Source organism: Nipponia nippon, unplaced genomic scaffold (assembly GCF_047370975.1).
Source record: "Nipponia nippon isolate SJK-2023a ecotype South Korea unplaced genomic scaffold, ASM4737097v1 scaffold_3, whole genome shotgun sequence".
Lineage (NCBI taxonomy): Eukaryota > Metazoa > Chordata > Aves > Pelecaniformes > Threskiornithidae > Nipponia > Nipponia nippon.
The window spans coordinates 102,494,229-102,507,500 of NW_028262347.1; the positions used below are offsets into that span (position 1 = coordinate 102,494,229).

General features: G+C 38.9%; 1 protein-coding gene across 3 annotated transcripts in view; it reads right to left on the minus strand.

Moving 5' to 3' along the window:
• Window positions 1-281: 281 nt before the first annotated feature.
• The window catches only part of ADK (adenosine kinase), a 302,767-nt gene continuing 289,776 nt past the window's right edge, over window positions 282-13,272 (minus strand). For all 3 annotated transcript variants that reach the window (XM_087766906.1, XM_087766907.1, XM_087766908.1), the window contains exon 11: window positions 282-1,460. In XM_087766906.1, coding sequence (XP_087623032.1) covers window positions 1,336-1,460 — 125 coding nt within the window. In that variant the 3' untranslated portion in view covers window positions 282-1,335. The remainder of the gene's footprint in view (window positions 1,461-13,272) is intronic.

Here is a 13,272-nt window from a genome sequence, read left to right on the forward strand (position 1 = left end):
ATGCTGTGCGGTAAAGTGCGAAGCCCGCACTGACTTTACATTCTTTGATGAACCCTAGCCATTAATTTTTCATCTCTCCTGTGGTACGAACACCAAACTGATGTTCCTTCCCTTCCTTACTGCTGAGATCACCCTTGAACACCCACCTGGACACTGAAAGTCAAGTATAAACCACTGAGATCTAGCTCGTACCGTGTGGGGGTTAAGCACCCATTTCCTCTTCCCATGTCAGTACGATATGTGGAGGAAAGCTGGACACATACCAACACAAAACCAGGAGGTACTGTATGACAATTTTTTATTTATCAATATCAAATTACATAGCAAAGTAATGAATGCAGTGTCAGATCACCTCTTTGAATACTGTAAATACAAACAAAATCCACCATATTGCTTAATTATCCAAAGTAAATTAAAAGTTTAAAAATGTGCGTTTCAGAGATTCTGTTTGGCATATCCTGTCAATATATCCTGCATAAATATTTCTGTACCTCATTTTCACTATGTGTACCTTAATTAAATACAGCCTTTAGAAAGCCCACGTGGAGGAGATAGGATCTATCTGTATGTTTATGTTTGTCATCAACTCATGCATCTGCCCTGAAATCACTGAAAGTACCTATCTGCTAGCTCACCTGACAGGTGAATGTGACTGTCCATCGAGTGGCCAGACCCTGCTCTCACGTAGCGCCAGACCCAAAGCTACTGGCATCAGCGCAAAGACGACTGAATGCATGACATCAGCTTTGGATCGGGTCCTTAAATTACTGACAAAATAGCTATTCCTTTTCATGGAAGCTGGGCTGGATCTGATGGCCAGATCTCGTACACTCACATATGTAAGGAAATTCTTGGGACATTTACACTGCTCTTTACACTAGTGTGACTCCACTATATAGAAACAACAATTCCTGGTTTACAACGTTAAGTGACAAATAAAGTCAGGTCTGTTGATTTCACGTAAGTTGAGTAGGATTTGGCCACAGCTGGATACAAACTAGATAATTCAACAGAAATATTTTAATGGTGTTAATCAGCAGTGTCATTTACATGGCACTTCCTTATAAACTGTGTAAATAGAACAATTTTTCCTGATGGATGAGAGAATAAGCTTCACTTAGCACTGTTTCCAAAAGTTACGACTACTGAGACATGGTAGTGGTATGAAAAGGAAAACACCGTAGAAATACAGATTTTGTTTAGAATACAATGAACAGAAGTACAGAAGCGTTGATGCAGGTAATTGGAAAGGTGAGGAAAGGGAAGGAGGAAAAATTTAGGCAGCAATCCCATGGCAACATGGGAGTTACTCTTGATCCCTCCAATTCACCAGTATCAGTGGAAGTCAGGCTTCTCTGGGAAGGTGCAACCTGAACGCTTGATAATTACGCTGGCTGCGTAATGTCCAGCCCGGATGCACTCGGTCACTGGCCGGTCATAGACGAGCTGTGAGAGAAAACCTACGGAACAAAGTGGGAGAGAAATAGAAGGAAGAAAATGGTTAGATTAGTTTTTTTGAGTGTATCAGTTTGTCACAGGGCAAAACACTGAAATACTGGCCGAACTGTACGTACACAGGTAGCCTAGCTAGTTTAAATTTAGTATTGCGCTTGAGTGACCTGCTGCGGTGGAGTGCTGCTGGTGTTAGTCTCCATTTGGTAGCTTCACGTAAATTAAAGATTATCAGGATCTTTATTAGTGCCCTCAAAATGATTTTACCAGAGTTCTTGCTCTCTTCTTTTCCAGAGAGAACCCTTGATTCCTCAAATACTATTTTAAAAACAAAGAAGCCATTTTCCCTGCTGAAGAGAGCTCCTTCTGTTCATACTGGCCATAGCTACAGCCCCCTCCAACTGTCACTCTGCAAGCTTTTCTCAAGAAAAGAGAAAGGCACATAACAAATAAATGTTATTTATATCACAGGTACAGGTGTTCTCAATGAAAAGAAGGTGAGAAATTTTTACCTGATGAGGAAAGTTAGATGACATCTGTTGTCCTTGATTATGGGAAATTTCACCTAAGACTTCAGAAACAGTGCGTACCTCTTAGCATGTTCGGATACCTACGTCAACAGCAAACTGTATGGAGAGCCAAGCACCTCTCAGAATCGGGGCACCTGGTTAACTGCTTTAGCTAACCAAGCCCTAGCGTGCATGGCTTAGAAAACCAGAAATCACTGGGAGCTGAGTGTTTGGAAAACCAGAGCACCTCTTTAAATGAATATAAGCAGAGAGTCCTAAAAAGGAGATTATTCATAGGTACTTGGAAAAGTTAAGTGCAAGTGGCACCAGAAATTTTATGGATTGAGTCCCTCATTTCTGAAACATTTTGTCTTGGCTGAAACTATTGTGATTGAAAGCACGACAGAACTTATGGCAGAGGTGAAATACGTATTTTAAATTTGGAAGAGGTTTTCAAGATGTGAAAAGTAAACTTACTATCTTATAATTTAAAACTCCACTCTGTCATTCTAGAGGTAATATTTTATTCACTTTTATCCTGTTTTTAATATGGTTCAGATGGATCTCTCTTCCTCATCCAATCACAGAAGGAAAGTGAGACTTGCCCAGGAAAATCAGAAGCTGAAACATGTTCTTTTTAAAGCTTTCATCCACCATTTCAAGTTCCTGTGTCATGCTCTGACAGGCCTTGGGCCTTGACAGTACAAATCTAGTCTTGAAACCATGTCTCTCGTAAGTACTATGTAGCTCATAGGTACCAATTTCTGACATATTACAAATTTTGATTCAAAGATGATATGTGCTAGCTTGCTTTCCAATACACTTTCTCTGTTCAGCTTGGTTACTACTGGAACAAAGACTCTACATTATATTGTGATGCTCTCATTTAACCTGTGCTCCTTTTCTAAATATTTCCTTTTGTGGCACATATTTTTAGAAGATGATAAAAATACTTTATCCTATGCAATAATGCCTGCTCCTTGAAGATCAAAAATCACGTAAACCATGAAAAATAAGGTTAGATTAAGGAAGGATCATACTGGTGAGCAAAAGACCCTGTTTTCATGAATTACCAAGATCTGTCTTGGCTTCTCGGTCATGACTGATAGTGAGAAGAAGCCTAGTTGATGTAGCAGTTTTCTCTAAGCTGCACCGAATGGGAGAAGAGTTTGAAACTACTAAATCTATAAATCAAATACTTTTCACTGGAATAGGGAGGCCATAGAAAGTAGGCATTTTAGTCGCCAACTAGGAGAAAACTCGTATGTTTCTGACAATACTTTTCTAGACAACTACATATTAGCTGGAATTTCACAGATATTGACTGACACTAGCTGGGAAAAAATGACTGCTTCACCAACAAAAGTTAAGTCCATAAGCACAAGTGGAGAAGACAGGAGTTTTCAGTATACGAAGATGAGAATCCGAAACAGGAAGAAATTGTGCTGTGAGTGCTATCACTGACGGCAGTCAGGGGATGACAGACAACACAACTGTGGCAGGATGGTCCAGCTGTAATAGTTGGGTAACAGTTGAGAAATTCAAACAGCATGCCTGGCAGAAATCAGACCATTTCTGAATAACGAGATGAAAATGGTCTGCTCTCCATTAAATTAACATGCATTCTTAGGAGAAACTTTCTTGGATACGTGGAGAATGTCAATCATTAAATTTAAACTGCCTGGGAGGCAGGAGCTTGCCAGTGTGCTTCTGGGTGGTTAAAACTTGAGAGCAAGTTGTAACCGTATGTAAAATGAGGCTGTTAAGACAGTCCATTTCTGACTCAGTAAGTATCAGAGATGCACTGGGCAGGCCTCCAAAGGCAAACACGAGGCTAGGTTTTGTGCAGAGCATGAATTCAGAGAGGGGTTTATACAAGAAGTAACAACTGTCCTCTATGTTTATGATCCAGGCATAAACATATATGAAGATGAGAAAATCCAAGAAGCAAAGGACCATAAAACATGAATTATTTTTAATACCAACTAGACTGAAACTGTCATCACCTCCAAGGCTCACTGTAGTTTCAAGCTAGTATGCATCTTTTGTCTTCAGTGAAGCTACTTCTTATTTATTCTGATCTAAATGAAAGCAGAATCAGGTGAAAAAACATCCTGTTCTAATTGAGGATAGAAATGAGAGATCTCTGTGATTTCAGAGTGGTGGAGAAATGACATTAAGCACAGCTGTCATAGATGAGATATGTAGAAACTGCAGTGGGGAGTTTGCCCTCAAACCATTCTCTTGTTGGCTGAGTTTCTCTTAAAAGGTATGTGTTTCATAGATGAAATAGAAATAGCAGTATCTGACACAATATCGCATCGAATGACAATACAAACACACATATCACAAACACAGAACTACATCACATACTAAGACTAGGAAGTTGGCAAAACAGACCCCGAGGGAACACCAGAAAGCACTGTTGTTTGAGCAGAGAAACAAAGAGCTCTATCAGGTTGGCTGCCGTAGCTGCAGAATGTTCTTTTTAGTTAATGCAGTAAAAAGCAACATGGTCAGAATATAATTCAGAGTTTGCCTCCTCCAGTGTATAAGATACTGTGATGCAAACCCCATGAGTCATACTCTCAAGGCATGGATTCAGATCTTCAAGTTCCAGCTGAAGAAGTTCCTGCCCCATCTGTTTTTCACCATCCTTCTTTGCTGCTTGTATAACGTGAGACTCTGTCAAAATGAGCCAGATTAGTTTAAACAGTAAGCTGTTGAATAGCAGATCTTTGGTAACCCAGCTGATTTAAACTGCAGTGGGTTAGTGAGTACTCAAACAGCTCTACCAGCGAGCAGGGCGGTGGACAGAAGATGATAAGCAGTTCAAGGCTCTAGTCTCTTTAAGATGCCATGACTCGAAATGCAAGAAGATAAGTGAACACGGCCTCAGACATACTTCACACTCCTCCTACAATTTCACAGACAGAAAGGGCAGGATTGAACTCTGATCCTGTATCACGGGCCTGGGATCACAGAACTAGATCATCCCAGCGCGTACTAAAGTAGCTCAGCAACTATTTTAACTTCTGCCATGGCCTGAACCAGTTCCTGGCTATGATTGAAATGGAGTGCAGAAAGCAGTAGAATATTTTGGCTACACAAGGCAAAATATTTTACAAAAACAACTTCAGGCAATACTGTCTACTGTCTTCTAATTGCAGCTATTCTGCACTAGCATTTCTACACTGCTGGAGCTGTGGATGGCGTTACATGCGTTGTGTACCACTCGCTTCACACTAGAACACAAAGGCAAGAACCAAACTCAAGGCTTTCCCACTTGTCTGCCTCCTGCCTTGACATCCAAAGTGTTTATCGTTTATGGAGTAAGAGAAATGGCAGTTGCAGGATGTCTAGCAGGCCACCTTGCTGTAATTAGTCATCTGGGTGAGCTTTCCGAGTAGACTGGGATGCCTTTTGTCCCTCACCGGCATGGACAGACAAGTAACCGCCTTGTACCTAGTCACGGTAAGAACTTATTTGGAACCGTGTCCAATTCATCCCACTTATTCAGCATCTTCCTAGAAAGCAAAGACAACTCTGCTTCAAAAGCTGCTTTAAACCTTAGAGTGGTACAAAATGTATTTGCGTTCCCAGATGACAGAAGTGATTATAATACACCAATAGCTATTTTTGGCCCATAATTATTTCTTTTCTGCGCAGTAGAGAAAAGCGTCTCTGAAATCACTTTGCTCTGAAAAGTGTGCCTGAAATAATTGAGAGTTAATCTTTATTATCTGCAGCTTCCTTACTACATATGCTGAAAGACAATGTTTATAATTGTTAGGTCTGCAAACGGAACGAGGGATGGAGAAGTCAAGTTGCTTTCTTCCTTTCTGTGCTCACCACCAAATGAAAAGTTCTGTAAGCCAAGTGCCAGAAGTGGTGCTTGAGCCTCAAAATCCAGACCCAAACCAAGGCCCCCACTGAAACCAGCTCAAATCTCTTTGGGGATGTCAATATAAGTCTGAAAAGACACAGCAAGACAGTCCACTGACTGACACAAAAGGCCTTGTCTTTACTTTGCTACTTCTAAGAGCTGAATAGCACTTAAAAATCATTAAAGGAGAACCAAGTTCAATTTCTTTTGGCCAGCAAAATAGACATTTCAGAGGCAATTTCACTGAAATCAGTGATTTCCTTGAAAGTTTTGTTTCTGGATTATCAGCGGTAATTCTGAATGAACGCCTAGCGCTAGTGCAGTTGGATAGGAAAGTGGGAGTCCAATAGCGGAGATTTTAAAACAGTTCTGGTCTGCTTCAGTAATGGTTTAACAACACTTAAAAACAGCTCATATTGAAGCCAAATGTTTCATTTCAAATTGTACACTTGACAATTAATTTTAACGACTGTTAATTACTAATGCTGGCTGGAAATCCGTTTATAGCCTCCGACACCCAGCTCCCCCACTACTCGTCTTTCTGCAGTTTTTCTCACACTTCCAACCTTTATAAAATACCCAAGGCAAAATTAATGTATTTTTTTAAATGCAAGAGAGAAAAACAGAAAAAAGCAGCTATCAAATGCATTAATTATGAACAATTGCAAGCTGACCCTGAGTCAGAGCCCCTCAAAACCTTTTTGCTATGTGGCGTTCCCAGACAATCCTCCTCTTCCAGCTGAACCCTGAAGAACCTAATATAGTCCATGCTAGCCAGGCCATTCACCAGCAAAATTGTCCCAGCCACAGAAAGGATGATGAACAGCTGAGCTGCCCCCTCTTTTTTGTATTTAAAGTTTCTACAGCTTAATTTGCGAACTGCCTTTTTTAAAATAGTGTTATTCCACCATGGGGGACAGTTGCAAGCACCTCTTCACACTCTTGTTCGTATACAGCATTTATCACAGTTGCTCGAATGCTCATCTATTTTTATGTGATCCCACTAGCTTTCCAGGCCAGCAGTGTGGGAAGATGCAGCTTTCAAGAAACATTACCCTAGCAATTTAAAACCTTGTAGCTGATATGACTGAGGCTTTTTTGGATGTCTTTTAGCGCTGTTGGAGTGGGTTAATGTTGTGGTAGCACGAGTCTGGTCAGTTGTAATCAGGTGGTTAGCAGCACTGGTGCCAAGAGCCAGCCAGCCAACCTAGATTTTGTAAAAGATATTGGCATCAGATGATTCTGCAATATAGTCACTGAACGACCGTACGTCAACATGCTGAGGTCTCTCTTTTTTTAATTTTGTGGCAGATGGTGGATATTACAGCCAAGAACTGTGGTAAGCCAGAGGCCCTGCCCATTGCTATCAAACCGAATGTTGGCTATTCTAAATGGAAACGTTTTTGATTAAGGGTGGGATTTGGCTTCCGTTTTCATGTATTTTGGCACCGTGGTCTCACACATTAGACTTACAGTATATAAGACAAATTAAATGTAAGCATCTTCAAATACACTATACTTCTTTCAACCTTCACACACCTTAGCACTTCCTCTCTCAAAACGTAGCGTAAGAATTATTCGACACGTGCACATATATGTTATTAACTACAAATGTATATGTGTACAAACAAGTGTCTTTCCCTCTGTTTTAAAATGAAATGGCTCTGTGCTTCTACAGAACTGTAGTGCCAGGCTAATTACAAGTGAGAGAAAAAAGGTTACCAACCCTTTCAGAAAAACAGTCATTTAAGATGTATATCTAACAAGTGGCAACCTTGAAATCTCACTCTCACTGAAAAGAACATTAGAAAACCCTTCCTGACTATACCACTGGAGGAAAGTTTTAATAAAAACTAATTAAACTACAAAAATCTCAAGTGGTTAACTGATTTTAGGGGCTAAATTTCTGGCAATTCTAATTATCCTCTTGTGGCTTCACTTAGTGTTTCGCAACCATGACAGATGACAATGAAAAACTGCAGTTAAATTCATCCTCCCTGACACCATGCTAAGCACTAGCTTCTCCCTCTCCAAGTAAAATCAATACCATGTTTGAGTAAACACGTTTACAGCTTTATTAGGATGTCTTGCTTGTTCTGTAACAGCTGCTTGAAGCTGTGGTAACAAATCGACTCAACTCAGTTAAACCTAGAGAGCTGAGTAAGAGGCTCATCGATAAGGTTGTTATAAAAATAAACTGCAGGAGATCAGAAAGCTGGAACAAACAGCTTGGTAAATGTCAATATTTTTACTTCCAGAGAATGACAAAACCATGAGATCACGAATAAAATGTTTCGGAAGTCTGTATTTACTTTATTTATACAATGGTCACGTGCTAAATGCATTTCACTGTCTATGTACAACCCTCTTACACAAACTTCTTATTTTCTAATCACTAGCATGAATACTAAACATACTAAAGCATGTTTTCAAGAAAAGCAGTTAGTATTGGTATTGCTGTCCCTATCCCTCTTGTTTTCTTTATATTTACGGACACATTTTGAATGCATTGAATTTCTGTAAGGATCACTCAGATGGGTGTATGTCTTCCTTAGTCTGAGATTATACAGTCATTTATGGGCACATGCATATAATACAACTTTGCATTTACTAGACAACTATGAATAAGTGAAAGGAGCGTTTTCAGTTTAGCAGCCTTTTCCTGGAATGGAGAGGAGGTGTTGAATACACAAAGCAAAAAAGAGTTCAGACTCTAATGCTTTAAACCATGACACGTGGAAAGTGTTAATGAAAGATTCCTGCAAAAATGTGACAATAAAAAAAATGAAATAAACCTCCACTACATCCCTGTTATTCCATTAGGAATCAGTTACTCAAGGCTGAATAATTTTATTGCATTGCATGTATCATTACCACCGTTAGGACATACTGGGCCAGCTCACTGCAGCTCGTAGAATAAGGTATCATCGTACTTCCCAAGGCCTGTATAGATGCTTGGGCCCAGCAGAGACTCTCTCTAAGGAAAATTAGCAGTCTTGTTTCTTTGATGCCTTTGTGCAAGTAGGAACGGTGGTAGTAACTCTATAGTGGTTTGGTCCTGAAGGCTGTGCAATGGATGGAGGAAACAGTTCCTGACTTGAAGCCTACTGAGACTGATGGGAGTTTTCCTATCACTGGCCTATGCCTTGACAGTACTGTCCACCCTTTGAGGGGGAACAGCTCAAAGCTGGAGGAGAGGCTTAACTGTTTTATACTGTGATGCCCTCCACATTAATCATCCTCAGTGGACTCTATTTATAACCTGTTGCATATCATCTCTATTAAACTCCCCAGTGCATCTTGTTGTCCAAGAAAAGAATAATTTCAGTCTCCAATATGCTCCATGTTGATGTGATGGAGGGAACTGATAACAAAGTTATAACTTCTGATAGTTTGGTCCTATTTTTCATTTTTAAGTCCACATGATGAACTTTGGGAAATTCCCTTTTGGATCACAATCTGGTGGCTTTGGGCTTGCCTCCAAGAGCCAGGATCAGGGGAAAACATTTGATTAGAAAAAAAACCCCTCCAAGCTTACAAGGAATATTCAAGGCACTGTATATGCCAAACCAAATACAGGTATTTTCATTGGAAGCGTCTTCTCTAACTATCTGAAAAAACTACTTTCCAGGCTGATATCGTTGTTTTTCCTAAAAACATTTCCTACAAAGTTTCCTAGACATGTTCTTCAAAAGCTAAAAGTCTCCTTAGCCATTTTTGAGACAGCAGAATGAAACAAGCTTTCTTTTATTAGTACCTGAGGAAATTTTCTGAGCCTCAAAACAGATCTGTTGTATTGACATTAAATGGTGCAGATTACTACACTTACTGCTTGGGATAAGAGGAAGAGAATTTCACTAATTTAATGTAGAAATAATGAAGTTCTAAGCATAACAAAATGGAATACTATGTACTATTCTCTATTCAGTTTTTAACATATATTCAAGTACAAAAAAGGCTACGTGAATGTAACTTCATAGTCGAGATTCACATGCAGAAAAGCTAGGAGATTTGAAGTTGTGTTTGCAGGGCGACCATCTCTCAGTAAGGTGTTATTTGCAGGTGTACTTCCACACAGTCAAGCCAGCAGTATGCAAAGAGAATCAAAAAGCATCGCCCCATGCAGCGGCAATACGGTAGCTAGACAGCCTATGAATTTCTTGACTTTTGTGGGCTGAAATAGCATTATATTCATAATGCTCCAATTTTAATACAGTGGCATGTAATATCTTTTGCCTCTTTAAATATCTGTAACAATTCTGGATTGATACTAACCATTTACTGATCATTAATAACAGTAATGTTCCTTTAAGTAGAGTCAGAGATCAGTGTCAAACCAACCGACAAGCACTGCTCCTACCACTGCTTTCAACTGGGACCATTTTTTTCCTTTTATTTCTTTTTTATTGCAACCTTGCCATCTTCCCACTTCAAGTATGAGCCCATTTCAGTGTGGGGGAAGTGAACAAATTATGGGAGACGTTACCATCCTATTGTATAATAGAGGCAGCTGCAAGTGAGTGAGGCTCCTGCTAGCTAATACCACAGCCTGAGAAGTACCTTTATGGTCATTGTGTCAGCCTCCGTAGCACCACACCAAGTCATATTAGACATGAAATAGATAACATATTTCAGTGTATTTTTATATTTCACTGTGTGTTGTTGTATCTCCTGTGAATATAGCATCAGCTTAATCTGACACATCATTTCTTAGGGTCTATATCCTGCCCTGATTCCCAGGGGAATGTTCGTGATGATCCAATCTGAGTAGTGCCTCTGTCTCTACTCAGAATACATTAAAATAACACAAAAATATTACCAACAGTCTGCGAGCAAGGTAATAATAACTCATTAAAGTCATTTCTAACCTTCCACATGAACATTTTCTTTATCATTACATGATTTTCTAACACATGACACATTAACACAAAATGAAATGTTATAAGGATGGGGATAGTAGGCATGACAAAGTATTTTAAATGGTGATGATTTGCTTTGAGGCGTTAAGTCAATTTGTAATTGTCCCATAGCTATTATAGCAAAAATTGGAACTTTATAATTGGTTTTGAAAATCTATTTTTAACACAGTAGGTTTGTTTTTTAAAATGTACACAAGCTATTCGACGTTTATTTCTCACAAAGCCTGTCCAGAATGTCACTGGATTTATGGTGAGGTAAATTAGGCCTTTTAAAACCCAATTTTGCAAAATACTAATCCTCTTGCTGTGTACTGAGGCTCCCTTAACACTGACGGTGTCACTGACAGGAAAAGAGACACAGCAGCTAGAAGGATCAGGTCCTGCTTCAGTCTAATTAGAAACTTCTGAGGGTTTTTAATTCCATACACTGATCCTTTTAAATGGATCTCTCACTTCTACATGTTATTTTAAAAATGACAGCAAGTATACTAATGTTTTGCCTTACATTAATTCTACGATGTACTTTTCAGGATTGCCTTTAAATTGTATAGGTGAAAATGTGAATTACCATATTTAAGTTACTATATTTTGATAAAAAATACATATGTAATAAAATTAAGATGAACAGTTAGAAATGAAGAGAAGGGTAGCAATTAAACCAAAACAATTAAACCAGATTGGATCACAATTAAATTATATTTGGACAACACTTGCTACCAGTTTTAAGTATAATGCCAGCACAGAAAAGTGTATTATTTCCAAAGAAATAATTTTGAATGGAAATTGGTAAAAAGCAAAGTAGGGAATTAAAAAGAAAATGGGAATATTCCACGTTTTTCCTGAGTGATTTCTATTTTTATGTTTTTGCTTAAGTAGCTGCAACTCAAACTGTGGCAAATTTCTAAATTGTGCCAGTACTAATGTTGAAATTACTAACGACTGGCTACACTATTGATCAGAATAATGGTGTGCCTGTAGCTGAGACTGAGAAAAACCAACTAGGAACATATAAACTGGTAATTTTCTAGTTTGTGGAAGGTCAGTTACAGAGATAACGTGGCCATCTAATAGCCTAGGTTTAGATGTGATGTTTATCCGAGAGAGTTGCAAATGCCATCAGAACACATGGACAGTAAGTCATGAACATGTTGACAAGTTATCCACTAGCAAGCGAAGATTGATGCCCTACCTGCAGCTTAGCTATTATACTCATGTATGCTGTTTATAAAACAGGAGTATTAAAAATGGGCAAAGCGGGCTGTCAGTCAAAATGCTGATGACATTAAGAAGGTATTTTTATTTCAAAGCTTCATATCTCATCAGCCATGATCTCAGTAACAACAGGATTGCTCAGAGGCAATTAGCCACCCATGTTGTATAAATGAAGACTAAGAGAGTGCTGATTTCTGTTATAACGTTTATCTTTACTTCAAAGAAAAGAGAGAACAATTCAAAGTAGTATCCCCTTGTCTTTTCACTCGTGAAGATAAGTATTGTAGCAAAAATCAGCCATAACAAGTTACATGCACATGCATATTTAATTGATATCACAAACAAACAAAAAAAAAATACCCCTCACTCCCAGCTGGCAAATAAAATTGCATCTCAGAACTCTGGTGTTATCAGAAGGCAGTACTTCACAGCAGTGATATTTTATTCACTGTATTTCTCTCTGTCAAATGTGATTAAAAATGATGACAACTTCCCAAGGTATCTTAAACAAGTATAAAAACCTTATACAAATTAAAAACCACTGTAAGTGGATCAAGTAGCTTCTGATATCACACTCCTGCTGTTCAGTAAAGAACTGTTCCTAGTTCCCTGAACTCCTATTTCAACATATCTAGAATATTTTAGGGATGGCGAGTACTGGAGGGAGGGCAGCTCTTACAACAGAGATTCATACAGAGATGAAAATACGACAAATAAGAGGAGTATTTCATTTCTCTGCAATGCTTTTAGTGAAAACAGATTCTTCCACAATCTTAAAGACCCCTATAAATCCATTAAGGAACTTTCTTTTTAATATAGTCACAAGCTCACTCATAATTTAGTATTCTGACAAACCATTCAAATCACCTGTCTCTGCTGAAGGCATTATCAGATCTTTTTGGCATGTTTAGCACTCCTGGTATAGCCATATAGCAACTATCCGTAAGAACTTATTTCATTTCTCACACGTGCACATGCCTCCATCCACACAATTCCTTCACATGAAATACATAAGGGACTTATTAGACAAAGTCATGAATACAGTCCATCTTTGCCCTATATCAGATTTATTGTGAGAAGATGGAATTCCCATTCTATAAGCTTCAATTTTTAATTCAGTCAGCTTCTACTCCTTAGCCACCAACACTGCCCTCTGAAGACGACTGAGGCTGGATTTTCAGAGGAGCAGGAAGTGACACTTGGGAACCTGATTCCTATAGGATTAGAACTCATAGGGCCATAGCACAATTTAGGTTGGAAAGGACCTCTGGAGGTCACTTGCTTCAGCCCCTGG